Source organism: Symphalangus syndactylus, chromosome 8, assembly GCF_028878055.3.
Source record: "Symphalangus syndactylus isolate Jambi chromosome 8, NHGRI_mSymSyn1-v2.1_pri, whole genome shotgun sequence".
Lineage (NCBI taxonomy): Eukaryota > Metazoa > Chordata > Mammalia > Primates > Hylobatidae > Symphalangus > Symphalangus syndactylus.
In genome coordinates, this window is record NC_072430.2 from 123,298,441 (window position 1) to 123,324,808 (window position 26,368).

At 47.3% G+C, this 26,368-nt stretch overlaps 3 protein-coding genes across 22 annotated transcripts in view; 2 read left to right on the forward strand and 1 right to left on the reverse strand.

Moving 5' to 3' along the window:
- BCS1L (BCS1 homolog, ubiquinol-cytochrome c reductase complex chaperone) overlaps positions 1-1,018 on the forward strand; it is a 4,313-nt gene extending 3,295 nt beyond the window's left edge. For all 17 annotated transcript variants that reach the window (XM_055290618.1, XM_063645107.1, XM_063645113.1 and 14 more), the window contains 3 exons: positions 75-244; positions 444-561; positions 709-1,018. In XM_055290618.1, coding sequence (XP_055146593.1) covers positions 75-244; positions 444-561; positions 709-961 — 541 coding nt within the window. In that variant the 3' untranslated portion in view covers positions 962-1,018. The remainder of the gene's footprint in view (positions 1-74; positions 245-443; positions 562-708) is intronic.
- Positions 80-10,426, reverse strand: RNF25 (ring finger protein 25). The gene is made up of 10 exons (XM_055290608.2): positions 10,266-10,426; positions 6,640-6,714; positions 6,274-6,376; positions 6,114-6,181; positions 5,947-6,016; positions 3,764-3,835; positions 3,521-3,664; positions 2,735-2,827; positions 2,319-2,453; positions 80-2,116 (listed from the first exon to the last, which is right to left on the reverse strand). The coding sequence occupies exons 1-10, from the start codon at positions 10,304-10,306 to the stop codon at positions 1,532-1,534; spliced, it is 1,386 nt and encodes a 461-aa protein (XP_055146583.1). The 5' UTR covers positions 10,307-10,426; the 3' UTR covers positions 80-1,531.
- Positions 10,368-26,368, forward strand: part of STK36 (serine/threonine kinase 36) — a 31,500-nt gene continuing 15,499 nt past the window's right edge. For 3 of the 4 annotated variants that reach the window (XM_063645087.1, XM_055290663.2, XM_055290664.2), the window contains exons 1-11: positions 10,373-10,673; positions 11,049-11,221; positions 11,927-12,067; positions 12,181-12,258; positions 13,944-14,074; positions 14,622-14,871; positions 17,717-17,810; positions 18,110-18,279; positions 18,443-18,630; positions 19,155-19,254; positions 23,564-23,707. In XM_063645087.1, coding sequence (XP_063501157.1) covers positions 11,138-11,221; positions 11,927-12,067; positions 12,181-12,258; positions 13,944-14,074; positions 14,622-14,871; positions 17,717-17,810; positions 18,110-18,279; positions 18,443-18,630; positions 19,155-19,254; positions 23,564-23,707 — 1,380 coding nt within the window. In that variant the 5' untranslated portion in view covers positions 10,373-10,673; positions 11,049-11,137. Of the gene's footprint in view, positions 10,674-11,048; positions 11,222-11,926; positions 12,068-12,180; positions 12,259-13,943; positions 14,075-14,621; positions 14,872-17,716; positions 17,811-18,109; positions 18,280-18,442; positions 18,631-19,154; positions 19,255-23,563; positions 23,708-26,368 lie in introns of all 4 variants that reach the window. The other variant, XM_055290661.2, reaches the window with a different exon arrangement.

Genomic DNA, 26,368 nt, shown 5'->3' on the forward strand with positions numbered 1-26,368 from the left:
GGTGAGGAGAGTAGCTGGGCCTGAGGAAGCATTTCCAGGTTGCCTGCTACCTCCTGCCATCCCATGCTCCATAGCACAGCCCTGGCTGGGGAACTGGAGCACAGCATCTGCCTGCTGAGCCTCACGGACTCCAGCCTCTCTGATGACCGACTCAACCACCTGCTGAGCGTGGCCCCGCAGCAGAGCCTGGTACTCCTGGAGGATGTGGATGCTGCTTTTCTCAGTCGAGACTTGGCTGTGGAGAGTAAGTGAGGGGTTCTGGAGGAAGTGGAGTGGGTAACTGTGGAACAGGGGAAGAAAGCAGAAATCCAGAGGGCTGGCGGAGGATGCCTGGGTTAGTGACAAGAGCCCACAAGACGCACGAATAGGGGAACAGAGTGGGGCATGTTAATTTTATGCTGGGCTATGACTACTCATGCTTCCTTATCTTTGCCTTCCTCCAGACCCAGTAAAGTACCAAGGCCTAGGTCGCCTCACCTTCAGTGGACTGCTCAATGCCTTGGATGGTGTGGCTTCCACTGAGGCCCGCATCGTGTTCATGACCACCAACCATGTTGACAGGTAGGAAGGAGCCAGGCATCCTGAGACTGATGCAAGAGCCCACCCCCTCCCCTAGTGCCTTGGGAGGAACAGGAGGTCGAGGAGCCATCTCTGTTTGGTGCTAGTGTGACCACTACCTGTGATTCTGCTTTCCCTGTCTCCTCTCAGGCTGGACCCCGCCCTGATACGCCCGGGGCGAGTGGACCTGAAGGAGTACGTGGGCTACTGCTCACACTGGCAGCTGACCCAGATGTTCCAGAGGTTCTATCCAGGGCAGGCACCTTCCTTAGCTGAGGACTTTGCAGAACATGTCCTTCGAGCTACAAACCAGATCAGTCCTGCCCAGGTGCAGGGCTACTTCATGCTGTATAAAAATGACCCTGTAGGAGCAATTCACAATGCTGAGTCTCTGAGGAGATGATCAGGCTGGGCTCAGCTCAGCTCTCCTCCTCTAGTTCAATAAACATCTGCCACACTACTCTGCTCTCTCATCTCCCTTCATCACTGAATTGGTACTTGAGTAAGACAGGGGCTGCAATCACAGGTGCCTACAGGGGTCAGTCAGGCAACCACATATACAAATGATGGGGCATAGCCTAAGATAAAGAGATGAGACACAAAACAGGAAACTAAATTCCTCTACCTAAAAGCATTCTATGTATATAAATAATGGACAGGCATGGGTTTGTATACAATGGGTTGTTAACGGTGGGTCCTAAGGACTCTGCTTACATGCTGACATCCCACTAGTTTTCCCTGAAACTCACTATACTAGCTGATGAGATGTCAGACCCTCTTTACCCAGCTCTTTGGAGAACAGACTTCAGAGCAAAGTTGGGGGCTACTCTGCCACACCCCAGTCTTACTAGGAATTGAGAAAAAGAGCCATTCCTTACAGGCTAGGCGCTGCTGAGCAAAGAAAGCCAAAGAAGGCCAAATATCTTTATTGCCCCCCTCCCATCCCCAATTCCCTGTTCCCCCCCAAGTCCTGCTAGGAACCATCCTCAGATTCCAGGCCCAGGGGCTCCCTCCGAGTACCAGGCCGGTATCGGTATGCTCCCTGGCCCCGAGGCAGGCGAGGGTAGGAAGAACCAGGTGTCCGGCCTTTAGAGCGCTCCCAACGAACACAGTCCCCAGTCCTGCGGGGTGGGGGCCCCTGCCAGCTGCCAGGCCCCTTCTCTTGTGGAGGACCTTCAACTCCTTGGCTATGGGGTTCTGGCTTTAGGTCCATGGGCTCCTTGAGGGGCCCCTCAGGAGGTGGCAGTTCCTGGGTGTCACGGGTACCTTTAGGGGCGTGGCACTCCCCTCCCTTCGGGTGCCTCCGTTCGGGCTGTCGCCAGGGACCTCGACTGGGCTTGGGGGGATCTAGCATAGCTTTCTGGGTTTCGCCCAACCTTTGCTGATTTGACCTGGCCCCTGGAATCTTCTCACATATGTACTGGGTCGCCACAGGCAGAGGAGTTGGCAAAGTGGATTGCACGGCTGGTGAGGTGGACAGTTCTGCTGCAAGGGTGCTGGGTGGTTGGGATCCTTTGGAGACATCTACAGCTGACTCAGGTTCCACAGGGGCAGGAGGCTAGAAAGAAGTGACAAGATGCAGTGAGGGAGATGCAGCTCCTCAAGGCGGGGAACTACAGGCCCCTCTCCTACTATCTGGGCTGACCATGATCAGCCTATCATCTTCCTGGTTAGAACAAAGCTCACTCTGGGGCATTGTAGGAAGGGGTTTGTAGGAAGGTTGGTGGCATTACAGGATGACTGGGAAACCCTTCCCTCACCTGCTGAAGGCTGATGAAGTATCGGTTTCGCTCAGCCTCAAGGTCAATGATTCCCCCCCGCTCCTGCTGCCTCTGGTAGAGCCGCTTGCGTTCTTCTTGCTGGCGCAAGCTCTCTGCACTGGGCTGGTACAGCTCCTGGAAGGAAGTATGGCAGAGAGGAAATAATGAACAGCAGAAGGCTGACTCAAACCCCTACTCCTCCGAGGCTGCCTCAGGAGATCTGCACTGGTTTTGCCCCTCAGGTCCGGGCTCCCAGAGTCTTAGGCTCCCGCCAGTGGGGAATGTGGCTTTGCAGAGAGGTCCTAGGCAGTTGAAGCCCAATTTCAGAGATCCCATTTGACACAGACAAGATGCCATTCCTTACTCTTTAGAAAATGCCATTACTCCTGGCTCAGATTGGAAGAAAGTCCCCTTACCATGGGCTGTTGGGGTTCAGGGGCTGCTTTCAGTGAGGCAAGATCATACACGAGGGGCTCTCTGCACACTGGACACTGCACACCGACTGCCTTCTAAAAAAGAGAAAAATCATATGCCTGTGTCACAGCCCAGGACGCCCCCTGGTGCTGACCCATCAGCCAACCTAACCTGCAGAGGGCTGGGACTAAAGGGCACAGGGACACCGGTTCAGCAGTGAGTTGGGACAGAGCATGGGTTGTCTAACTAGAGATCTGGGAACCCCCTGAAACTGCACCCAATATGTAAGTATATATAAGGATGCCCCGGCCAGGCACGGTGGCTCACGCCTGTAATCCCAGCACTTTGGGAGGCTGAGGTGGGCGGATCACTTGAGGTCATGAGTTTGAGACCAGCCTGGCCAACATGGTGAAACCCCGTCTCTACTGAAAATACAAAAATTGGCTGGGTGTGGTGGCTCGCACCTATAATCCCAGCTACTTGGGAGGCTGAGGCAGGAGGACTGCTTGAACCCAGGAGGTGGAGGTTGCAGTGAGCCGAGATCACCCTACTGCACTCCAGCCTGGGTGGCAGAGTGAGACTCCATCTCAAAAAAAAAAAAAAAAAAAGGATGCCCTTTTTTCTGGACAGAGGTAAGAGTTCATTAATCTCAAAATTCATTAATCTCAAGAGTTCATTAATCTATGACCCTAAAAAGGTGAAGAGCCACTGGAATGGAGGGATGGAAAAGGTTGTGAAAGGCTGTGCCTACGGGTGTCAGATGAGCGTGCAGGTGCAGTGAGGTCTACCTGTTTGATTGCAGCATGCTGCCGTTCCTGTTCCTGCTCCTGTCCTTGTACCTTCAGCTCTTGCTCCATGTGCTGGATGTACCGAGCAAGGCAGTGGCAGTGGAAGTAGTGGTAACAGGGTGTTTTGGTAAAGGCCTCCTTCTCCTAGAGGGAAGGCAGATGTAGGGCACTAAGTCAGAGCTCTCTCACAGCCCTCATCTGCTGGTCCCAAACAGAATGCCAGGTCCCAAAAGAGAAACCCACCTGGAAACCATAGAGGCAGATGACACACTGGCCATGAGGGATGTTGTTATCTGTGAGAATTTCCTTCCCTTTCTGAGGAGAGAAGACACTGATTAAACGGGGCTAGGGGGAAGAACAGTGAGCAAGGCCTGTCCACTACTCCTAGGAGTGACTGGCTGGACTTGGCTCCTAGCAGGCCAGTTTGTTACCTTGTGTTTATGCATTTCTGTCTTGGTGACACTCCCTCTGCTGGGAATCAATCCTTCTCTACATCTCGCCCCTCCCCCAAAATTTGATCTTCCTGGTTTCAAAATTCAACCTAATTGTTTTTCCTTTCATTAAATCACTTTTAATATATCTTGGAGATGAAAATAATATACCTTGAGAGAAAAAAATGTTCAATTAAAACTCATCTTCTGGGAGGGCTTTCTTGATTAGCCCCCTTCAATATCACTCCCCTATGGGGCAATGCGTTTGTTCTAAGTCAGCTTTCAGAAAGCATGTCAAGGCATGGACAACCCAAATGGACGTCGAATTCACAAGGCATTGAGTTGGGCTGTGAACTATGCATTTGAATTGCTATTTGAATAGCTAATAGTGTACTCTGGAATTCCACAAAGTCCAAGGCTGCATTGTGGAGGCCTGACCTAGGACTGCTACAGTGGCCTATCAAACCCACTCTGACTCTTAGCCACCCACCTTCATTCTATTCTGAACGTTTTTCTTAAAAATTTAAACTAAGAGAGGCTGGGTGTAGTGGCTCATGCCTATAATCCCAGCACTTTGGGAGGCCGAGGCAGGTGGATAACCTGAAGTCAGGAGTTCAAGACCAGCCTGGCCAACATGGAGAAACCCCATCTCTACTAAAAATACAAAATTAGCTGTGTGTGTGGCACATGCCTGTAATCCTAGCTATCTGGGAGGCTGAGGCAGGAGAATCACTTGAACCTGGGAGGCAGAGGTTGCAGTGAGCTGATCACACTATTGCACTCCAGCCTGGGTGACAGACTGTCTCAAAAATAAATAAATAAACAAACAAACTAGGGGAAAATAAAACTGTACTTAATTTTACATATATATATATATATATATATATATATATATATATATTTTTTTTTTTTTTTTTTTTTTGAGACGGAGTCCCGCTCTGTTGCCCAGGCTGGAGTGCAGTGGCGCAATCTTGGCTCACTGCAAGCTCCGCCTCCCGGGTTCACGCCATTCTCCTGCCTCAGCCTCTCCGAGTAGCTGGGACTACAGGCGCCCGCCACCACGCCCGGCTAATTTTTGTTTGTATTTTTAGTAGAGACGGGGTTTCACCGTGGTCTCGATCTGCTGACCTCGTGATCCGCCCGCCTCGGCCTCCCAAAGTGCTGGAATTACAAGCGTGAGCCACCGCGCCCGGCCACGCCCGGCTAATTTTTTGTATTTTTAGTAGAGACGGGGTTTCACCATGGTCTCGATCTCCTGACCTCGTGATCCGCCCGCCTCGGCCTCCCAAAGTGCTGGGATTACAAGCGTGAGCCACTGCGCCCAGCCTAATTTTATATTTTTAATCTCAAACAATAAAGGTTTTCTGTGTATATTGGAGCTCCAGGTGTTGCTTCATGTGGGTTGTTTCATTAAGCAGTGTATAAGCTCTTTCAGTAAAGGAACCATGACTTTTTCTTTTTTTTTTTTTTGAGATGGAGTCTCTGTTGCCCAGGCTGGAGTGCAGTGGCACGATCTTGGCTCCCTGCAACCTCCGCCTCCCGGGTTCAAAAGATTCTTCTTCCTCAGCCTCCCAAGTAGCTGAGATTGCAGATGCCCACCACGGTGCCTGGCCAACCATGACTTTTTCTAGTCAGTTCCAATGGCAGTCTAGCCTTCAAATGTTCATTTATGGCTAAGATGCCCCCAAGCAAGATCTGTATCTTTTGCCACTTTCAGTTGCCAGTGTCAAGAGAACAAGACATACACTGAAACTGACGCAAGAAAAATTCAAGGTGAAGAGGAAATGTCATTTTCCGTCAAGATGCTGGCATAGGCAACTTGGAGAAGCTACTGAACTGTCTTTTGGGAAGTTTTTCAAATAGAAGAGTCTCATTTCTCTGGATTAATTTAGGCCTTACCTAATGACTCCAGATCTGTTTAAGATTCTAGGCCCATGGTTTCCCTTTTACAGCTAGAAACTGCTCTAACATACCCCAGACTAGCGTACCTCTTACCTCAATGAGTTCATAGAGCATGGCAGTCCCCAGCCCAGCCTTGGCCACATGTCCCAGCACCTGTAAGATCCTGGAGGAAGAGGGCAAACCAAATATTAGGCCTGCCCATTTCTGTCACCGGGTAAAGCTGTAGCTGAGTTTTCCCTGTTCTGACAGGTTCAACTTACGTGTGGATCTGTTCATCTGAAAGTCCTCGGGGATTTCGGATAGAGATCTGTGGCACCTCATGGGGATACTAGTGGGGGCAAATAACAAGTTACTGCTGAAGTGATCCACCCCAGGGACTCTCCCCTTCCTCCCTTTGCTGCCACACAGTAGGGGCTTCACCTCTGCTGGGACCTGAAGCACCAGAGTGAAGCAGACATACTGTGAATCCTGGTCCTCTGCAGTGGCAGGATGCAAAGTGATGTAGATCTCCCATGGTGAAGTTCTGCAGGTGGATCAAGTAGACACGCAGATGTGACTGAGTAGGGGCTTGGGGGCTAGGGAGGATGGGGCTAAGACAGTAAAGTGGGCAAAGGAAGTACACATTGGACTCTTTCTTTTGGGGTAGGATTAAAGGAATAGCTTTTGTCTACACAAGAGAAATATTATCTCTTAATCAAGGCTCACAATGTCTTAAGACCCAGATTTGGCATAGAACCTCTCCTCATTACCAGGGGGACTCCTGCCCACCACTGGTTGAATACATACCTGCCATTTCCTTTAATCACCTGTAGTTCATCCAGATAGATGGACTCCAACACTTCAACTTCAGAGGGAAGGACCCTAGAGAGACAGGAGTAGACTGACTCACCATTACAGCTCTCCCTGTGGAAGCCTGCTAAGGCCAATAAAGGCGGGCTTTGTAGAAAAATGGTAATCTACCGGAATGCATTCTCCTGCTAAACTCCTTAAAAACAAGGAATATGTTACCTTAAGTTGTCAACTGGCCAAATAGGAGGCATGGAAATCAGAATTTTAGGCATCGTTTCTGCCAACAGATGAAGAAGTGGATTCTAGAGAAGTAAAATGACTAACCAAGGCTTAACATAGGTAGAACTGGGCCCAGAGCCAGGTTTCCTGACTCCCTGTTTAAGTTTCATTCCCAGGCCGGGCGCGGTGGCTCACGCTTGTAATCCCAGCACTTTGGGAGGCCGAGGCAGGCGGATCACGAGGTCAGGAGATCGAGACCACGGTGAAACCCCGTCTCTACTAAAAATACAAAAAATTAGCCGGGCGTGGTGGCGGGCGCCTGTAGTCCCAGCTATTCGGAGAGGCTGAGGCAGGAGAATGGCGTGAATCCGGGAGGCGGAGCTTGCAGTGAGCCGAGATCGCGCCACTGCACTCCAGCCTGGGTGACAGAGCGAGACTCCGTCTCAAAAAAAAAAAAAAAAAAAAAAAAAAAGTTTCATTCCCCTTAGTGGCTGACTCTTTGGTCTAGAGATATGGCACCCATTCATTAGCATTAATGTTACCAATATTACTCCAACCTTTCCCTACGTCACTGTCCAGTGTGGATCCCAGTGCCTTGGCTACTGTCTACATACAGTTTTAACACCAGTCACCCTAAGCCTTCTTAAAGGAGATAGCAACCTCAACACAACATGTCTAGGGTGGTGTAAAGGCTGTGTTGTAATGGAAGAGCCAGCAGCCTCAGAGTTAGTAACAGGTACCAATCACTTACAAGCTATGCAATCTGGGACGTGACCTCTCTGTAAGCTTAAGTTATCCTGTCTGTCACATATAGATAATAACACCTACTCTCTAGGGTTATTGTGAGGATAAAAGGTGATTTGTTTACATAAAGTACCTAATAGTATCTGGGCTATAGTAGCTAGTCTACGTCCTTTTTTTCCTGTCTGTATATAACCTTCTCCCTTAGAAGGAAAGAGGGAAGGAAGGAGGTAATAGAGTGCTCTGGATGTATTTATGACCCTGGCTGTCTGGTTGATCTAGATCAGCCTGTTGAGGTTAGGATCCATGGTTCTGATGTAAATCAAGGGACACACATGCTTAAGCATAGAAACAGCAGTTGTAATGAAATTGAAGCTGAGTGATCAGTTTGTGTCTACAGTTCTACCAAGTGATACATGGAAAAATGCATACTTTGCTTTCTCACACTGCTCCCTCTTCATTCTAAGAGTAAGGCTGCCCCAGCACGACCTATGTCAGTGTTGTTAAGTCTTAGGCAGAAACTTCAAAATATAAAGCTTTACACCTCACAGATAACAGTGTAGTTTTGGCTGACATGGGAGTGGGAGTCTCACAGTACTACAAGCTGCTGTCATTGTTGCTGTCTCCATGGCTCAAGGTGTCTCCCCTGAATCTTAAAAGTTCCCCTGAACAGGTGAACTATAAGTTATCCCAACGCTTTGGGAGGCTGAGGTGGGAGGATCACTTGAGGCCAGGAGTTCAAGACCAGCCTGGGCAATAAAGCGAGACACTATCTCTACAAAAAATAAAAAATTAGCTGGACACGGTGGTCCCAGCTACTTGGGAGGCTGAGGCAGAAGAATCACTGGAGCCCAGGAGGTCGAGGCTGTAGTGAGCCATGATCTTGCCACTGTACTCCAGCCTGGGTGACAAAGTAAGACTCTATCTCTTAAAAAAAAAAAAAAAAAAAAAGTTTCCCTGAACACTTTGAAAACCAGTAAGTCTAGATAGTCTTAATAAAGGCCTGTACTAGCTGGGCTCCCTGAACCAATGTAACACCGAGGTGTAGCCTCAGTCAAGTGGCCCTTCAATACTTCGCCCACCCTAGTTACGTGGGTCCTGGATGGGATGGTGGTAAGGTGGTGACAATAAAATGGGGGAAGGGGGCCGGGCGCGGTGGCTCAGGCCTGTAATCCCAGCACTTTGGGAGGCCGAGGCAGGTGGATCATGAGGTCAGGAGATCGAGACCATCCTGGCTAACAGGGTGAAACCCCGTCTCTACTAAAAATCACAAAAAATTAGCTGGGTGTGGTGGCGGGTGCCTGTAGTTCCAGCTACTCAGGAGGCTGAGGCAGGAGAATGGCGTGAACCCGGGAGGTGGAGCTTGCAGTGAGCTGAGGTCGCGCCACTGCACTCCAGCCTGGGCGACAGGGCGAGACTCTGTCTCAAAAAAGAAAAAAAAAAAAATGGGGGAGGGGGGACTGAAGAATGTCCTAGTACAAAGAATCTAAGGTGTGGAGTCAGACAGATATGGATTTCTAGTCGTAATTTTCTATCTTTTGGCAAATCACTTTACTTCTTTGGGGCTCATGTAGTCTTCCCAGGTGCCTGCGACTCAGTTATTAATGAAAAGGAGGCCGGGTGTGGTGGCTCACGCCTGTAATTCCAGCACCTTGGGAGGCTGAGGTGGGAGGATCACTCGAACCCAGAGGTTCAAGACCAGCCTGGCCAACATGGCAAAACTCTGTCTCTACAAAAAATACAAAAATTAGCCGGGCATGGTGGCACACACCTGTAGTCTCAGCTACTCGGAAGGCTGAGGCAGGAGGATCACCTGAGCCTGGAGAGGTCGAGGCTGCAGTGAGCCGTAATCGCACCACCGCAGTCCAGCGTGGGCGAGAGTGAGACTCTGATTCAAAAAACAAAACAAAACAAAAAACAGACTTAAGTATATTACAAATCCGTCGTGATCCTCTCAACTATTCAGAGGTAGATGCCACACCCCTCCCTTTTTTTTTTTTTTTTTTTACAGCTGAGGACACTGACTCACAGAAGCTAGATGGCCTGGTCAGCATCATACAGCTAATAAAATACGGAGTTAACCCACATTGATCCTACTTCCAAATCCCAGAGTCCTTCCATGTTCTAGTCTTTAGTTAAGAATGCTTGAGAGAAGGACTAGAGAGACTTTATGTGAGGTGTAAAGCTTTATTCATACAATAGTCCTCACTAGTGCTGTGTGGGAGAGAGAAGGCTGAGGAAAGCATCGGCGGAAAAAGGCTGATCCAAGGGGAATGGGGGACCGGAACTGGAGGGCACTGGTTCTGAGAGGCGAAAGGGAGATGGGGAGGTCTGATGGGCAGACATCCCCCAAAGCCCCTGAGAAAATTCATTTGAGGAGGAGAGAAAGGGATGGCGTGAAGCTGGAGGAAAGGGGATCGAGCCGGATAAGGCGAGGCCTGAACTGGCCTGGCGGGCGCAGACCCGGTCTCCTCTCACTCAGATCAGCGCCCCTCCACCCTCCCGTTCCCCAGTCCAGAAGCTCTCCCAGAGATGTCAGCATCTCTGCCATCCCTCATCCCTCGCTCCACCCCACATGCCCGCCGTACGGACCGTCTGCGACAGCCGCTAGGCCTCTGGACTAGATCCAGGCTGTCAGCCAAAGCCCATGCCCCCAAAGTTACCAGTCCTCCTCCCCTGCAGCTGCAGACGCAGACGCCGCCATATCTTCACCGGCCCGCAGCCGGAACCGGAAATGCCCTTAGGGAAGTTGGAGGCGGAAAACTAAGAGGGGTGGGCAGCTAGCGTCGTTTCTAGGCAACCGCAGAGTCCGGGTCCTTGGCCGGGCCTGATGGCCCTGAGGCAGTTCGGATGTGTACCAGGAAGTGCCCATGTGTGGTCCGCCGTCCCTCCCACACCTCTGAGTTCTAGCGAGTAAAATTGTAAGAAAGGGAGCCGAAAGAGACCGGCGGGAGAGGCGGGTAGAGAAGAATTATAATTCAGGCAACGTATGCAGGCAGCCAGAAGAGATGGGGCTAAACGCCAGGGAATCCGTCCCTTGGCCTGAGGAGCTTGGAGCTCCTAGGCTGGAGGTGAGAGAGGGGCTCTGGCCTGCGAAGCGCACGGGCCGGGGGGTCTGAAAGCGGGTGCTGAGGAGACTGGGAGTGGCAGGAACTTGTGGGAGACTCGAAGGAGCAGGGTTGGTTGGGCGAGGCTAGGTTGAAAGAGCAGGGTCGAGTGAGCCAGGCTGGGTGAGGGAGAAGGGGGACCAGGTGTTAGGTGGGCATGGGGCCGGGTTGGGGACAGGAGGCTGAAAGTGGGGAGGAACTACAAAGAGAAGCTCTGTTTGTTCCAAGATCACATCATCTTTGCATCCATTCCACCCTCCCGTGTTTTTTGAGGCTTTATTGTGAAAAAGAGGAAAAGGCAAGGTGGCTAACATTTTTCCTTTCCCATGCCCCAACTAGGCCTCCCAGATGTTGTGGAACTGTCCCTGGATCTATAGCTCTTCACCGTCTCTACCTTCTTCCTTCTAAGATATCCTGAAACCTCTGTCATGGAAAAGTACCACGTGTTGGAGATGATTGGAGAAGGCTCTTTTGGGAGGGTGTACAAGGGTCGAAGAAAATACAGTGCTCAGGTGCTGCACAAAGAGGGATACCTTTTGGGTGGGATTTGGTACCCCCAACTCCAGTGGAAAATGGGTCTAGAAGGAATATATTTATACCAGTTTGTATTCCTAAGGTACTGATTCCCTCATACTTCTTATGGAGTATAAGCTCTGAAGTTGGATTATTTGGGTGCAAATTCAATCTCCACCGCTTTCTAGCCCTAGAATTATGGACAAATTACTTAACTTCTCTATGTCTCAATTTCCTCATCTCTAGAATGGGGATAAGAACAGCAACTGATTGATGGAGTTTGAGGATTAAATATGTTGTCACATTAAATCACTTAGTGCAGTGCCTGGCTGTTAGTAAACAACAAATATTATCAGTCTCTAGCACACCATGTAATAAGAGGTAAACAACTTGAACTCTATTATTTTGTCTTCATTTTTTTTTCCTTTCCTTTCTCCTAAATCTCATCTTGAGCGCTTTGGTCAAATCAGAACACTTCTCCCAGAAGGGGAAATGTTTTGCAGATGCTGTTTCCTCCTGGGATGAGGAGTGGGGAAAGCCTGGATAAGGCCAGGGTACCATGGAGAAAATGGAAGCAGGAGACTAACAGAAATAATAAGAGTTACTCAAACACTCTGAAGTCTGACTTCTGGAGCTCTGGGATTAAGGCTGAAATTCTAGCAGTAGTGTGATTAGGCATTAACTTTTCACCTTACCACTGACAGGTCGTGGCCCTGAAGTTCATCCCAAAATTGGGGCGCTCAGAGAAGGAGCTGAGGAATTTGCAACGAGAGATTGAAATCATGCGGGGTCTGCGGCATCCCAACATTGTGCATATGCTTGACAGCTTTGAAACTGACAAAGAGGTGTGCTTTGACAGTTTTGGGCCCCATCTCCCCAAGCACAAGGGTTCCAGGAATTTCCCAACCTCAGAATGCATGAATCTGGAGCCATCAGTGCCACTGCCTTCTCTCTGTAGGTGGTGGTGGTGACAGACTATGCTGAGGGTGAGCTCTTTCAGATCCTAGAAGATGATGGAAAACTTCCCGAAGACCAGGTATGCTTTCTGCCTTCAACTTATCCCCACCACCGACCTCTCTCCAGGTTAGAGAACTGGCAGAGCAAGCTAAGGACACTGAGAGTCTCCATTTCAAGACTTCTGAGAAGAATATGAGAGTCTCGGCCGGGCGCGGTGGCTCACGCTTGTAATCCCAGCACTTTGGGAGGCCGAGGCGGGCGGATCATGAGGTCAGCAGATCGAGACCACGGTGAAACCCCGTCTCTACTAAAAATACAAAAAAATTAGCCGGGCGTGGTGGTGGGCGCCTGTAGTCCCAGCTACTTGGAGAGGCTGAGGCAAGAGAATGGCGTGAACCCGGGAGGCGGAGCTTGCAGTGAGCCGAGATCACGCCACTGCACTCCAGCCTGGGCGACAGAGCGAGACTCCGTCTCAAAAAAAAAAAAAAAAAAGAGAGTCTAGGTATATAGAGGCAGTGTAGTGTGGGAGTAAATTATGTAAACATTGGAGCCAAAATATCTGAGTAGGAAGCTTGGCTCTTCTCCTTCCTAGCTGGGTCTCCTTGAACAAGTTGCTTTAATTTCTTTGTGCTTAGTTTCCTAATTTGTAAAATGGAGATAATAATCATGTTTGCCTTATAAGTCTATGGTGAAGAGTGTTAATTCATGTAATGTGTTTGAATAGTTAGCTATTATTAACATTGTTGTTATTAGATACCTTTAGGGAAGAAAGGCCAGTGTAATGGTACCAGAAAGGGGGCAGTAAGAATAAAGGTTGTGGGGAGTCAGGATTTGGCACCAAGACGTAGTGGTTAGCAGTGGGATTTTGTTGCACATATCCTCTAGCCACATTTATTCTAGGTGTTTCTCTGTACCCAAACAAGTAGGCCCCCCTTGGGGTTCATTATTGCAGCATTCCCTTTCCTTCTGAGCACTCACCACTATTTGTAAGTAATCATATTTTTAAAATTATTTTATTTTTAATTGAATTTTATATTTTGAGACAGAGTCTTGCTTTGTTGCCCAGGCTGGAGTGCAGTGGCACGATCTTGGATCACAGCAACCTCCACCTCCCAGGTTCAAGCAATTCTCATGCCTCAGCCTCCCCAGTAACCAGGATTATAGCATGCGCCACCATGCCTAGCTAATTTTGTACTTTTAGTAGAGATGGGGTCTCACCATGCTGGCCAGGCTGGTCTCGAACTCCTGGCCTCAGGTGATCTGCCAGCCTCAGCCTCCCAAAGTGCTGGGATTACAGGCGTGAGCCACCATGCCCAACCACCATATTTGTTTTATCTGTCTTGTTTGTTTGTCTGACTACTTTTCTTGAAAAAAGACATTTTGTCTTGTTTAATAACAGGTAATGTGTATTGAATATTTACTATGTGCCAGGCACCATTCTGAGTATTATTTTGCATGCTTTAACTCAGTCCTCAAAATAATCCTCCAAGGTGGATGGCGTTATTATGTAGATTGTCACCTTAGTTTGCCCATGGTCAAGGAGATAGTAAATGAGATTCAATAAATTTTTCTTGAATGAATGAATGAGCAAATGAAAGAGTGATTAAACAAGGGGAACAATAACTAAGAAAGGAATAGTGTGAAGCTCTGCAAGAAAGGGAAGGAAGAAAAGATTAGCAGTAACATTAGGAGAAGTTTTTGGGCTTGTCAGCCAGCTGCTGCTTCTAACCTTTTTTTTCTTTCTTCCACTTCTTTAACTTCTAGGTTCAGGCTATTGCTGCCCAGTTGGTGTCAGCCCTGTACTATCTGCATTCCCACCGCATCCTACACCGAGACATGAAGCCACAGAACATCCTCCTTGCCAAGGGTGGTGGCATCAAGCTCTGTGACTTTGGGTAAAGATTCTGAGCATCCATCTTAAGCTTCCAGTTCCACAGGGAATCTTTTTTTTTTTGAGATGGAGTTGGCACTCTTGTTACCCAGGCTGGAGTGCAATGGTGCGATCTCCGCTCACCGCAACCTCTGCCTCCTGGGTTCAAGCAATTCTACTGCCTCAGCCTCCAGAGTGGCTGGGATTACAGGCACATGCCACCATGCCTGGCTAATTTGGTATTTTTAGTAGAGATGGGGTTTCTCCATGTTGGTCAGGCTGGTCTCAAACTCCTGACCTCAGGTGATCTGCCCACCTCGGCCTCCCAAAGTGCTGGGATTACAGGCATGAGCCACCGAGCCTGGCCCCACAGGGAATCTTAGACCATACTCTTGACTTATTTGGGCCTCATTTTAGAACCGGAGCTGGAGACTGGGACTGCTGCTGGGTCTTCTGGAACCTAATCAAAGATGTTCCCTCTGCTCCGGTTTAGGATATCTCCATGTTAGGTAGTAGTGATCAGGTTTAGAATATCTTTTCCCTTTCCATTTCCATCCCATTATCTTCTGCAGATTTGCCCGGGCTATGAGCACCAACACAATGGTACTGACGTCCATCAAAGGCACACCACTCTATATGTCTCCAGAGCTGGTGGAGGAGCGACCCTACGACCACACAGCGGACCTCTGGTCTGTTGGCTGCATACTGTATGAACTGGCAGTAGGCACCCCTCCCTTCTATGCTACAAGCATCTTTCAGCTGGTCAGCCTCATTCTCAAGGACCCTGTGCGCTGGCCCTCAACCATCAGTCCCTGCTTTAAGGTAATGAATATTGAAAGGGAGATGACTTTTACATTAGAGATCTGTCTCCGTCTACCTCTGTTCCTTTTTACAAAATCCTTTTCCAGAGCTGAGGCAGGACTTTGCAGTTACTGAATTAATGGCTGTGTTATTCTGTTCTCGCATTGCTATACAGAACTACCTGAGACTGGGTAATTTATAAAGAAAAGAGGTTTAATTGGCTCACAGCTCCATAGCCTGTACAGGAAGGATGGCTGGGGAAGCCTCAGGAAACTTACAGTCATGATGGAAAGCAAAAGGGAAACAGGCATGTCTTACGTGGCGGACCAGGAGGAAGAGAGAGAAGGGGAAGGTGCTACACACTTTTTTTTTTGAGACACAGTTTTTTGTTTTTTTTTGAGACGGAGTCTCGCTCTGTCGCCCAGGCTGAAGTGCAGTGGCGTGATCTTGGCTCACTGCAAGCTCTGCCTCACAGGTTCACACCATTCTCCTGCCTCAGCCTCCTGAGTAGCTGGGATTACAGGCACCCACCACCACACCCGGCTAATTTTTTTGTATTTTTTAGTAGAGACAGGGTTTCACCATGTTAGCCAGCATGGTCTTGATCTCCTGACCTCGTGACTCACCCACCTTGGCCTCCCAAAGTGCTGGGATTACAGCCATGAGCCACTGCTCCCAGCCTGAGACAGAGTTTTGCTTTTGTTGTCCAGGCTGGACTGCAATGGCACGATCTTGGCTTACCGCAACCTCTGCTCCCTGCCTCAGCCTCCTGAGTAGCTGGGATTACAGGCATGCACCACCATGCCTGGCTAATTTTGTATTTTTAGTAGAGATGAGGTTTCTCCATGTTGGTCAGGCTGGTCTCAAACTCCCAACCTCAGGTAATCCTCCTGCCTCGGCCTCCCAAAGTGCTGGGATCATAGGCTTGAGCCACTGCGCCCAGCTGGTGCTTCACACTTTTAAACAGCCAGATCTCGTGAAAATTCACTCACTATCATGAGAACAGCAAGGGGGAAGTCTTCCCCCATGATCCAGTCACCTCCTATGAGACCCCTCCTCTAACATTGGGGATTACAATTCAACATGAGATTTGGACGGGGACACAAATCCAAACCATATCAATGCTGGAATTGGGCCAGGCAGCCTTGCTTTTCTACTGCAGAGTCTTATTCTGGGAGGGTGTTCTAAAGTTTGCCAAACCTGAGAATGGTAACTCCACTTCGAGCCAGGCTATGCTTTATCACAATGAAAAGGTAATTGGAAGATACCAGAGATCGATACTGGTCCTCTTACATGCCATCTGTTCCACTTATTTCCTGTCGGATGCAATGTCCACATTCTAGATGTTATCTACATAGCTTTCAGTCCAAAGCTATCAGAATGGTGAGAGCTGGTGGAGCTGGTTCAGTGATTAGGGGCAGATGATAGAGGTGGTGCCTACTCATTGTGATTAAGTCAGTAGTCTGGAGGAGGGAAGAGAGTAGGAGAGGAGTTGAACTTCTTTTCTATTTCTTTTTTTTTTGAGACGGAGTCTTGCTCTGTCACCCAGGCTGGAGTGCAGTGGCACGATCTCGGCTCACTGCAAGCTCTGCCCTCTGGATTTACACCATTCTCCTGCCTCAGCCTCCTGAGTAGCTGGGACTACAGGTGTCCGCCACCATACCCGGCTAATTTTTTGTAATTTTTAGTGGAGACAGGGTTTCACCATGTTAGCCAGGATGGTCTCCATCTCCCAACCTCATGATCAGCCCGCCTTGGCCTCCCAAAGTGCTGGGATTGCAGGCGTGAGCCACTGCGCCTGGCCTCTATTTCTTTTTTAATTAATTAATTTTTATTTTTTATTTTTTAGAGACAGGGTCTCACTGTGTTGCCCAGGCTTGTCTCAAACTCCTGGCCTCAAGCAATCTTCCTGTCTCAACTCCTAAAGAGTTAGGATTACAGGCATGAGCCACTGCACCCAACCGTCTTTTATTTTTTATGTAGGGCAAGATTATGGATTTTCAATAGAATTTAAATGCAGTCTTCTCCCAGAGTGAAACCTTATTACAGCTTTGCTTTATCTGAGATGAAAAGGGACAACACATTTCTCCCCTGTTTAGTTGAGGGGGCCCAAATAATTGTCAAGAATAATCTAAATGAAGGAATCTTAAGTGGAAGAGGTGCACATGGGATATTCATTCTCCCTATGGGCAGATATGCAGGTATCTCCAGCAAGATCCATAGTTATACAGATCACTTTAGAACAGTGGTCATAATCTACTAGTACCTCTGTTCCTATTTGAGGCCCAATTGAGGATTTCCCCAGATTCCTGATAATAGGTGTATCCTTTTCAGAGACTGTCTCCCTATCTCTCTACCTCTGAAGACTTGCAGAAAGATTTCTGTTTTTGAGTACTCCCAAACACACCTTCACACAATTACTTGTGCATGTGAGTGTGCTTATAACCAAAAATGCATCTGTTCCTACCCAGCCACAAACAAACCATAGTCAAAGGGAGGACAGCGTGAATAGTTTGGGAGTTCTTTGAATGTTTGCTTTCTGAAGATCATTAAGAAGGTGACATCTCTTTCTCCCAGTGTTTTTTCTCCCTTTTTTACAAAGTTGGTGCATTAAAATTTGTTTTTACTTCTGGGGTTACAAAATGTCTATGAACAGGATTTGGGGTCTTGTCCCTAGGAGGTGAGACAGCGGTCTGTCCATGATTTCAGCCAGGAAAATGGGACCTGAACAAAGTTTTTAGAGGGCATGATCAAGAGCAGCTCATCTGCTGTGAGAATGGATATGGGATTCTTGGTTTGCTAGTTCTGCTGATAGAGACTTAAGGAAGGGAAAGAATGACTGATGGAATATTTTTTCTCTCTGTAGAACTTCCTGCAGGGACTGCTCACCAAAGACCCACGGCAGCGACTGTCCTGGCCAGACCTCTTATATCACCCCTTTATTGCTGGTCATGTCACCAGTGAGTCATCAGGGTTCCCAGGGCTCTTGGACTTCCCAGTACTCCATCCAAACTACTTCCCTTTCCCTTCCCCGACCATCTAGATCTAACATGTCCTCTTTCCTCCACCAGCTTGAACTTTCTTCCTAGCCCTTCGCTTAACCTTTGCCACTTCCCTTGCAACCCCACTCTCTCTCTGGCACTTTTTCAAAATGATCTTCTTCCACAGAAGCCTAGAGACACTGAAGTTGTCCCTGGCCAAGTGGATACAGGGACTATGGCCCCCATGATCATGTCTTCCTCCTCTTCCCTCCCTGCAGTAATAACTGAGCCAGCAGGCCCAGATTTGGGGACCCCATTCACCAGCCGCCTACCCCCAGAACTTCAGGTCCTAAAGGACGAACAGGCCCATCGATTGGCCCCCAGGGGTAATCAGTCTCGCATCTTGACTCAGGCGTATAAACGCATGGCTGAGGAGGCCATGCAGAAGGTGTGTTGGGCAGAGGAAAATATGTGAAATGACCAGGCTAGTGACTGGGGAGTTAGAGGAGGAGGGTGACTTCCTAGGGTTGGAGAAGGGCTGTAAATAGCATTCATATTATCCTATAGCAATCAAATAGCTCTGATTCAGTGTTGCCCCCTACCTCCCACAGAAACATCAGAATACAGGACCTGCCCTTGAGCAAGAGGACAAGACCAGCAAGGTGGCTCCTGGCACAGCCCCTCTGCCCAGACTCGGGGCCACTCCTCAGGAATCAAGCCTCCTGGCTGGGATCTTAGCCTCAGAATTGAAGAGCAGCTGGGCTGAGTCAGGGACTGGAGAGGCGCCCTCTGCACTTCGGTGAGAAGGGTATAGTTAGGGATTTGTAGAGTGAGGTATCTTGCACATCTTTGACTCTAGCCAAAGCAAATACAAAATGGTCCCTGTCACTAGCCACTGCCTAAACATGGATAGAGCCTTGAGAGTCTGAGTCCTGGATTCTTGGATTCTAATTATAGATGTTTTTCTGATTCATCAGGAAACTTGGGGACTTTCTCTTCTTTATGTACATTGAAAGGTTGGCTGAAAGGGAAAGGATCATCTCCATCCAAAAGGGAAGATTGTTTTAGTTAAAAGCCATAGGTGAAAACTGCAAAGTAGACTCGAGAATAAGCTCTAAAGTGAGAAGACAGTTAAGGATATTTTTGTAGTACTCAACATATCCTGTACTGGTCATATGCCACATCCCAGAAAGAAGTCTCCTCTAGTCCATCCTATATGGCTTGTTTCTCATTCCTATCCTGGGTCTACAGAGAGGGACAAGTTAACGAACCCTAAGAGTCATAGGTTTGGAACCCATTCTACTTCCTGGCTTCCTCCGGCAGGGAAAACCAGACCACCCCAGATTGTGAACCAGCATTCCCAGAGGAGAGGCCAGAGGTGCTGGGCCAGCGGAGCACTGATGCAGTGGACCTGGAAAATGAGGTGAGCCCTAGGGGCTGTTACTGACTTTGTCTCTTTCATGGGATGTTAAGTCTAGGTAGATGTTTTTCTAGAACAGTGATTCCCAACTCCCTAAGTATGAGCTCCCTTTGTGTTAAAAAGTATTGCTTTATTATTATAGATTTTAATTGTACGGTATCTGAACATATAATTATTTAAAATGGAAACACATAGGTAAAAATGAAAGTCCTCATTGAGTCAGTCTCCAAGGTGACCAGTGTTATTAATTTAGTCTGTCTCCTTCCAAACTTTCTGTAATTTCACACACATGCATAAGCACACATAGGCATTTATAGTTTGCTGTTTTTACATTACTGAGTTTTATTATATGTGTTGTTTTGCATCATACCTCCTTCACTGTATAATCTGGGATCTTTCTACACCAGAGCATGTAGTTTTACCACAATCCTTTTTTTTTTTTTTTTTTCTGAGACAGAGTCTCACCCTGTCACCCAGGCTGGATTGCAGTGGTGCAATCTTGGCTCACTGCAACCTCCACTTCCTGGGTTCAAGCGATTCTCCTGCCTCAGCCTCTTGAGTAGCTGGGATTACAGGCACCCACCACCACACGTGGCTAATTTTGGTATTTTTAATAGAGATGGGGTTTTACCATGTTGGCCAGGCTAGTCACAAACTCCTGACCTCAGGTGATCTGCCCGCCTCAACCTCCCAAAGTGCTGGGATTACAGTCATGAGCCACTGTGCCTGGTCTGCAACATTTTACTAATATATTTTTTTTGAGTTTTGCCTTTTTTTAAAAAAATAATTTCAAACTTAAAGAATAATTGTGAGAATACCACAAATAATTCCTGTGTATACCCTTGTCTTAGTCTGTTTTGTGCCGCTATAACAGAATAGCTAAGACAGGGTAATTCATAAAGAACAGAAATTTATTTCTCACAGTTCTGGAGTCTGGAAAGTTCAAGATCAAGGTGCCGGCAGATTGGGTCATAGCCTCCAGGAGGGTGCCTCGAATGCCCAGTCCTTGAGAGGGGAAGAATGCAGTGTCCTCACTTTGCAGAAGTGCAGAAGAGAATGAACCCACTCCTGCAAGGCCTTCTTATAGCATTAGTCCATTCTTGAAGGCAGAGCCCTTGTGACCTAAACACTTCTGATTAGGCGCTGCCTCCTAACACTAGTGCAATGGGGATTAAGTTTCTAACACGTGAGTTTTGGGGAGGACAGGACATTCAAACCATAGCAACACTTTTTATTTTATTTTATTTTTTTATTTATTTTGTTTTTGAGATGGAGTCTCGCTCTGTTGCCCAGGCTGGAGTGCAGTGGCGCAATCTCGGCTCACTGCAAGCTCTGCCTCCCAGGTTCACGCCATTCTTCTGCCTTAGCCTCTCCGAGTAGCTGGGACTACAGGCGCCCGCCACCATGCCCGGCTAATTTTTTTGTATTTTTAGTAGAGACGGGATTTCACCGTGGTCTCGATCTCCTGACCTCGTGATCCGCCCACCTCGGCCTCCCAAAGTGCTGGGATTACAAGCATGAGCCACCACGCCCGGCCAACACTTTTTATTTTTATTTTTTATTTTTTTGAGATGGAATTTTGCTCTTGTTGCCCAGGCTGGAGTGCAACGGCATGATCTTGGCTCACTGCCACCTCTGCCTCCTGGGTTCAAGCAATTCTCCTTCCTCAGCCTACCAAATAGCTGGAATTACAGGCATGTGCCATCACACCCAGCTAATTTTGTATTTTGAGTAGAGATGGGGTTTCACCATGTTGGCTAGGCTGGTCTCGAACTCCTGACCTTAGGTGATCTGCCTGCCTCTGCCTCCCAAAGTGCTGGGATTACAATCTGGAGCCACCACACCCAGCCTATAACAACACTTACCCCAAATTCATCAGTTGTAAAACTTCTGTCTCATTTGCTTTACCATTCTCTCTCTCTCTCCCCACCTATGGACATAGCATCTTTCTGAATCATTTTAGGGTAAGTTGTGCACATGCCTCTTTACCCCTAAATACTTTAGTGCATATTTCCTAAAACAAGATCCTTCACTTACACTAACACAGTACAATTATGAAAGTCAGAAATTTAACATTGATATAATACTGTTATAATAGATTAACAAACTAATCTATAATCCTTATTCGAATTTTGCTAATTGCTTCAGTAATGTGCTTTATGAAAATTTTTTTTCTGCTCCATGATGCAGTCCAGTATCACACCTTGCTTTATTTATTTATTTATTTATTGAGCAGGGTCTTACTCTGTTGCCAGGGTGGAGTGCAATGATGCGATCTCGGCTCACTGTAACCTCCGACTCCTGAGCTCAAGCAATCCTCCTGCCTCAGCCTTCTGAGTAGCTGGGACTACAGGCACCTGCCACCATGCCTGGCTAATTTTTGTATTTTTTTAGAGAGAAGGTTTCGCCATGTTGTCCAGGCTGGTCTCAAACTCCTGGACTCAAGTGATCTGCCCGCCTCAACCTCACAAAGTGCTGGGATTACAGTGAGCCACTGTGCCCAGCCCACACATTGCGTTTAGTTGTTATGCCTCCTTAGTCTCCTTTAATCTGGAACAGTTCTTGTCTTTCTTTGTATTTTATGACTGATAGTTTTGAGGTACATGTCAGTTATTTTGTAGAATGTTCCTCAAATTGATTATTTCCTAATGAATAGATTCAGGTTGTATATATTTTTGGTAGGAATACTACATAAGTGATACATCCTCAGTACCACAATCTTTTTATTTATTTATTTGAGACAGTGTCTCATTCTGTCACCTGGACAACAGGGTGGAATATAGTGGTGCAATCATGGCTCACTGCAGCCTTGAACTCATGGGGTCAAGCAATTCTCCCATCTCAGCCTCCCGAGTAGCTGAGACTACAGGTGTATGGCACCATGCCCAGCTATTTTTTTTTTTTTTTTTAAGACGGAGTCTTGCTCTGTCACCCGGGCTAGAGTGCAGTGGCGCGATCTCGGCTCACTGCAACCGCTGCCTCCCGGGTTCAAGCGATTCTCCTGCCTCAGCCTTCTGAGTAGCTGGTATTACAGGCGCCCGTCACCACGCCCAGCTGATTTTTGTATTTTTAGTAGAGACAGGGTTTCACCATATTGTTCAGGCTGATCTTGAACTCCTGACCTTGTGAACTGCTCGCCTCAGCCTCTCGAAGTGCTGGGATTACAGGCATGAGCCACTGCACCAGACCTGTTTTTTTTTTGTTTTTTTTTTTTTTAAAGAGACAGAGCCTTACTATATTGCCCAGGCTGGTCTTGAGCTCCTGGCCTCAAGCAGTCCTCCTACCTCGACCTCCCAAAGTGCTGGGATTATAGGCACGAGCTAATGTGCCCAGCCTCACAATCTTTTTTTTTTTTTTTTTTTTGAGACAGAGTTTCACTCTTGTTGCTCAGGCTGGAGTGCAATGGCGCGATCTCAGCTCACCGCCACCTCCGCCTCCTGGGTTCAAGCGATTATCCTGCCTCAGCCTCCCGAGTAGCTGGGATTACAGGCATCTGCCACCACACCTGGCTAATTTTTAGTAGAGATGGGTGGGGTTTCTCCATGTTGGTCAGGCTGGTCTTGAACTCCCGACCTCAGGTGATCTGCCTGCCTCGGCCTCCCAAAGTGCTGGGATTATAGGCATGAGCTACCGCGCCTGGCCTTTTTTTTTTTTTTTTTTTTTTTTGAGACAGAGTCTTGCTCGGTCACCCAGGCTGGAGTGCAGTGGCGCCATCTCAGATCACTGCAAATTCCGTCTCCTGAGTTCAAACAATTCTCCTGTCTAAGCCTCCTGAGTAGCTGGGATTACAGGCATGTGCCACCACACCCAGCTGATTTTTGTATTTTTATAGAGAGGGGGGTTTCACCACATTGGCCAGGCTGGTCTTGAACTCCTGAGCTCAGGTTATCTGCCAGCCTTGGCTTCCCAAAGTGGTGGGATTACAGGCATGAGCCACGCGCCCGGCCCTCATAATCTTTTTAATAACCTCATTGTATTTTCTAATATGGATGGACCCTGGTTTATTATTCCATTAGTGACTGACTTTATAATCTTTTCCTTTTTAAAATTATTACAAACCATGCTGCAGCGGACATCTTTCTAGGTATCTCTTTATGCACACATGCCGGTGTTCTCCAAGAGACTCTTCAAGACCCCTCACAGACTGCCAGCTGTACATTTTTTAGCAGGTGACTGAAGATATACATCTGTGCTAAAGGGGTCACTGGCTCCTTGCAGTTACTTCATGATTCCCCATGGTTTCTACTGATTGGGATCTACTACCTTAGACTTACACACTACTCCTGACCCCTTCCACTCCCCTCTGCCTCAGGAGCCAGACAGTGACAATGAGTGGCAGCACCTGCTAGAGACCACTGAGCCTGTGCCTATTCAACTGAAGGCTCCTCTCACCTTGCTGTGCAATCCTGACTTCTGCCAGCGCATCCAGAGTCAGCTGCATGAAGCTGGAGGGCAGGTAATGGGCAGAAAGACACTGTGGATGGGATCAAGACTGTTTTCACAGATGGAGCGTTGAAATACACTGACTTCAGGAGAAAGAGAAAGTTTGTCCTTTTCCAGTTCCTCAATCTATCTGCTTAGTTTGAGGAGGTTTGCCAACCTCCTTTAGTAACACAGAAAGAGCAGCCCTCAGGTTTCTTTTTCTGAAGGGAAAAATACCTACTAGAATAGGGATCAAACTTTTTTGATGGTAAATATTTTAGGCATTGTGAGCCACCAGGCAAAAATGGAGGATATTATGTTAAGTACAGCCCTCAGGTTTCTTTTTCTGAAGGGAAAAATACCTACTATATAGGGATCAAACTTTTTTGATGGTAAATATTTTAGGCATTGTGAGCCACCAGGCAAAAATGGAGGATATTATGGTTTTTTTTTTTTTTTTTTTTGAGACAGAGTCTCGCTCTGTCGCCCAGGCTGGAGTGCAGTGGCACGATCTCGGCTCACTGCAAGCTCCGCCTCCCGGGTTCATGCCATTCTCCTGCCTCAGCCTCCCGAGTAGCTGGGACTACAGGCGCCCGCCAACACGCCCGGCTAATTTTTTGTATTTTTAGTAGAGACGGGGTTTCACCGTGTTAGCCAGGATGGTCTCGATCTCCTGACCTCGTGATCCGCCCGCCTCAGCCTCCCAAAGTGCTGGGATTACAGGCTTGAGCCACCGCGCCCGGCCAGGATATTATGTTAAGTACTTGCATAATGAGGGAAAACACATTTTCACTAATTTTTTATTGATGAAATTAAAAATATAAATGTAACAATTAAATATACAATATTTTGTACTACAGGTACACTAGTGAGAAGAATAAGGTTATTTTGCTGGGGAGAGGAATGACATTTTGCTTAATTAACATTCAAAGTTAGTGTAAAGTTAGTGTTCCCTGCTACAAAACCTTACTTTGCTCCTCTGAAACACAGTGCTTTTCCTTCCTGGGTACTCGCTAAACTGTGTTGCTTGTATCACTTTATTCAGGTATAGTTTATATATAAGATTTACACTTTTTTGATGTATGATAAATGATTTTTAGTAAATTTGCCAATTTTAAAACCGTTATCATAGTTCAGTTTTAGAATATATTCATCACCCCAATAAAATCCCTCATACCCATTTACGGTTTTTTTTTTTTGAGATGGAATCTCACTCTGTCGCCCAGGCTGGAGTGTAGTGGTGTGATCTTGGCTCACTGCAACCTCTGCCCCCCGCAGGTTTAAGCAATTCTCTGCCTCAGCCTCCGGAGTGACTGAGATTACAGGCTCGTGCCACCACGCCCGGCTAATTTTTTTGTATTTTTAGTAGAGATGATGTTTCACCATCTTGGCCAGGCTCGTCTTGAACTCCTGATCTTGTGATCTGCCCGCCTCAGCCTCCCAAAGTGCTGGGATTACAGGCATGAACCACCGCGCCCAGCCTTTTTTTTTTTTTTTTTTTTTAATTTTTGAGATGGGGTCTCACTCTGTCATCTAGGCTGGAGTGTAGTAGCACTATCTTGGGTCACTGCAGCCTCTGCCTCCCTGGTTCAAGGGACTCACATGTCTCAGCATCTCAAGTAGCTGGGATTACAGGCATGCACCACCGTGCTTAGCTAATTTTTTGTATTTTTTGTAGAGATAGGGTTTTACCATGTTGCCCAGGCTGGTCTGGAACTCCTGGGCTCAAGTAATCCTCCCACTTTGGCCTCCCAAAGTGCTGGGATTATAGGTGTGACCCACTGCCCCCAGCCCCCATTTACAGTTAATCATCATTCCCCTTTTTATAGCTGGTTAGTATTCCGTTATATGGATATATCACATTTTGTTTATCCACTCACCAGTTGATTAGACATTGATGTATTGGGTTGTTTCCACTTTTTGGCTTTTATGAATAATGCTGCTATGAACATTCACAAGCAAGTCTATGTATGGATAAATGTTTTTATTTCCCTTGGGTAACTACATAGGAGTAGAATTGCTGGTCATATGGTAAATTTATATTTAACATTTTAAGAAACTGCTGAACAATTTTCCAAAGTGGCTGTACCATTTTACATTCCCACCAGTATTATATGAGGGTCCTTGTTTCTTCACATCCTTGTCAACGCTTGTTATTGTCTAACTTTTTTACTATAGCCATTCTAGTAAGTGTGAAATAATATCTCATTGTTATTTTAATTTACATTCCACTAATGATGAATGTTGAACATCTTTTCATGGCTTATTCGCCATTTGTATATCTTCTTTGGTGAAATATCTCAAATCTTTTGCCCAGTTTTTAATTTGGTTGTTTGTGTTATTGAGTTGTAAGACTTCTTTGTATATTGTCACATAAGACCTTTATCAGATGGGTGATTTGCAAATATTTTCTCCCAGTCTGTGGTTTGTCTTTTCATTCTTTCTCATAAGAGTGTCTTTTGAAGCAAAAAATGTCGAATTTTGATTAAGTTCAGTTACTGTTTTTTCCCTTTGTGGTTCATGGTTTTGATGTTGTGTATAAGAAATCTTTTCCAGCCGGGCGCGGTGGCTCAAGCCTGTAATCCCAGCACTTTGGGAGGCCGAGGCGGGCGGATCACGAGGTCAGGAGATCGAGACCATCCTGGCTAACACGGTGAAACCCCGTCTCTACTAAAAATACAAAAAATTAGCCGGG

Coding starts and splice junctions, on each gene's coding strand:
- RNF25 (XM_055290608.2), bottom strand. CDS start 10,306: ATGGCGGCGTCTGCGTCTGCAGCTGCAGGGGAGGAGGACTG. Junction 6,377..6,639: donor GTGATTAAAGGAAATGGCAG/GTATGTATTCAA, acceptor ATCCACCTGCAG/AACTTCACCATGGGAGATCT. Junction 2,117..2,318: donor ACTTCATCAGCCTTCAGCAG/GTGAGGGAAGGG, acceptor ACTTCTTTCTAG/CCTCCTGCCCCTGTGGAACC.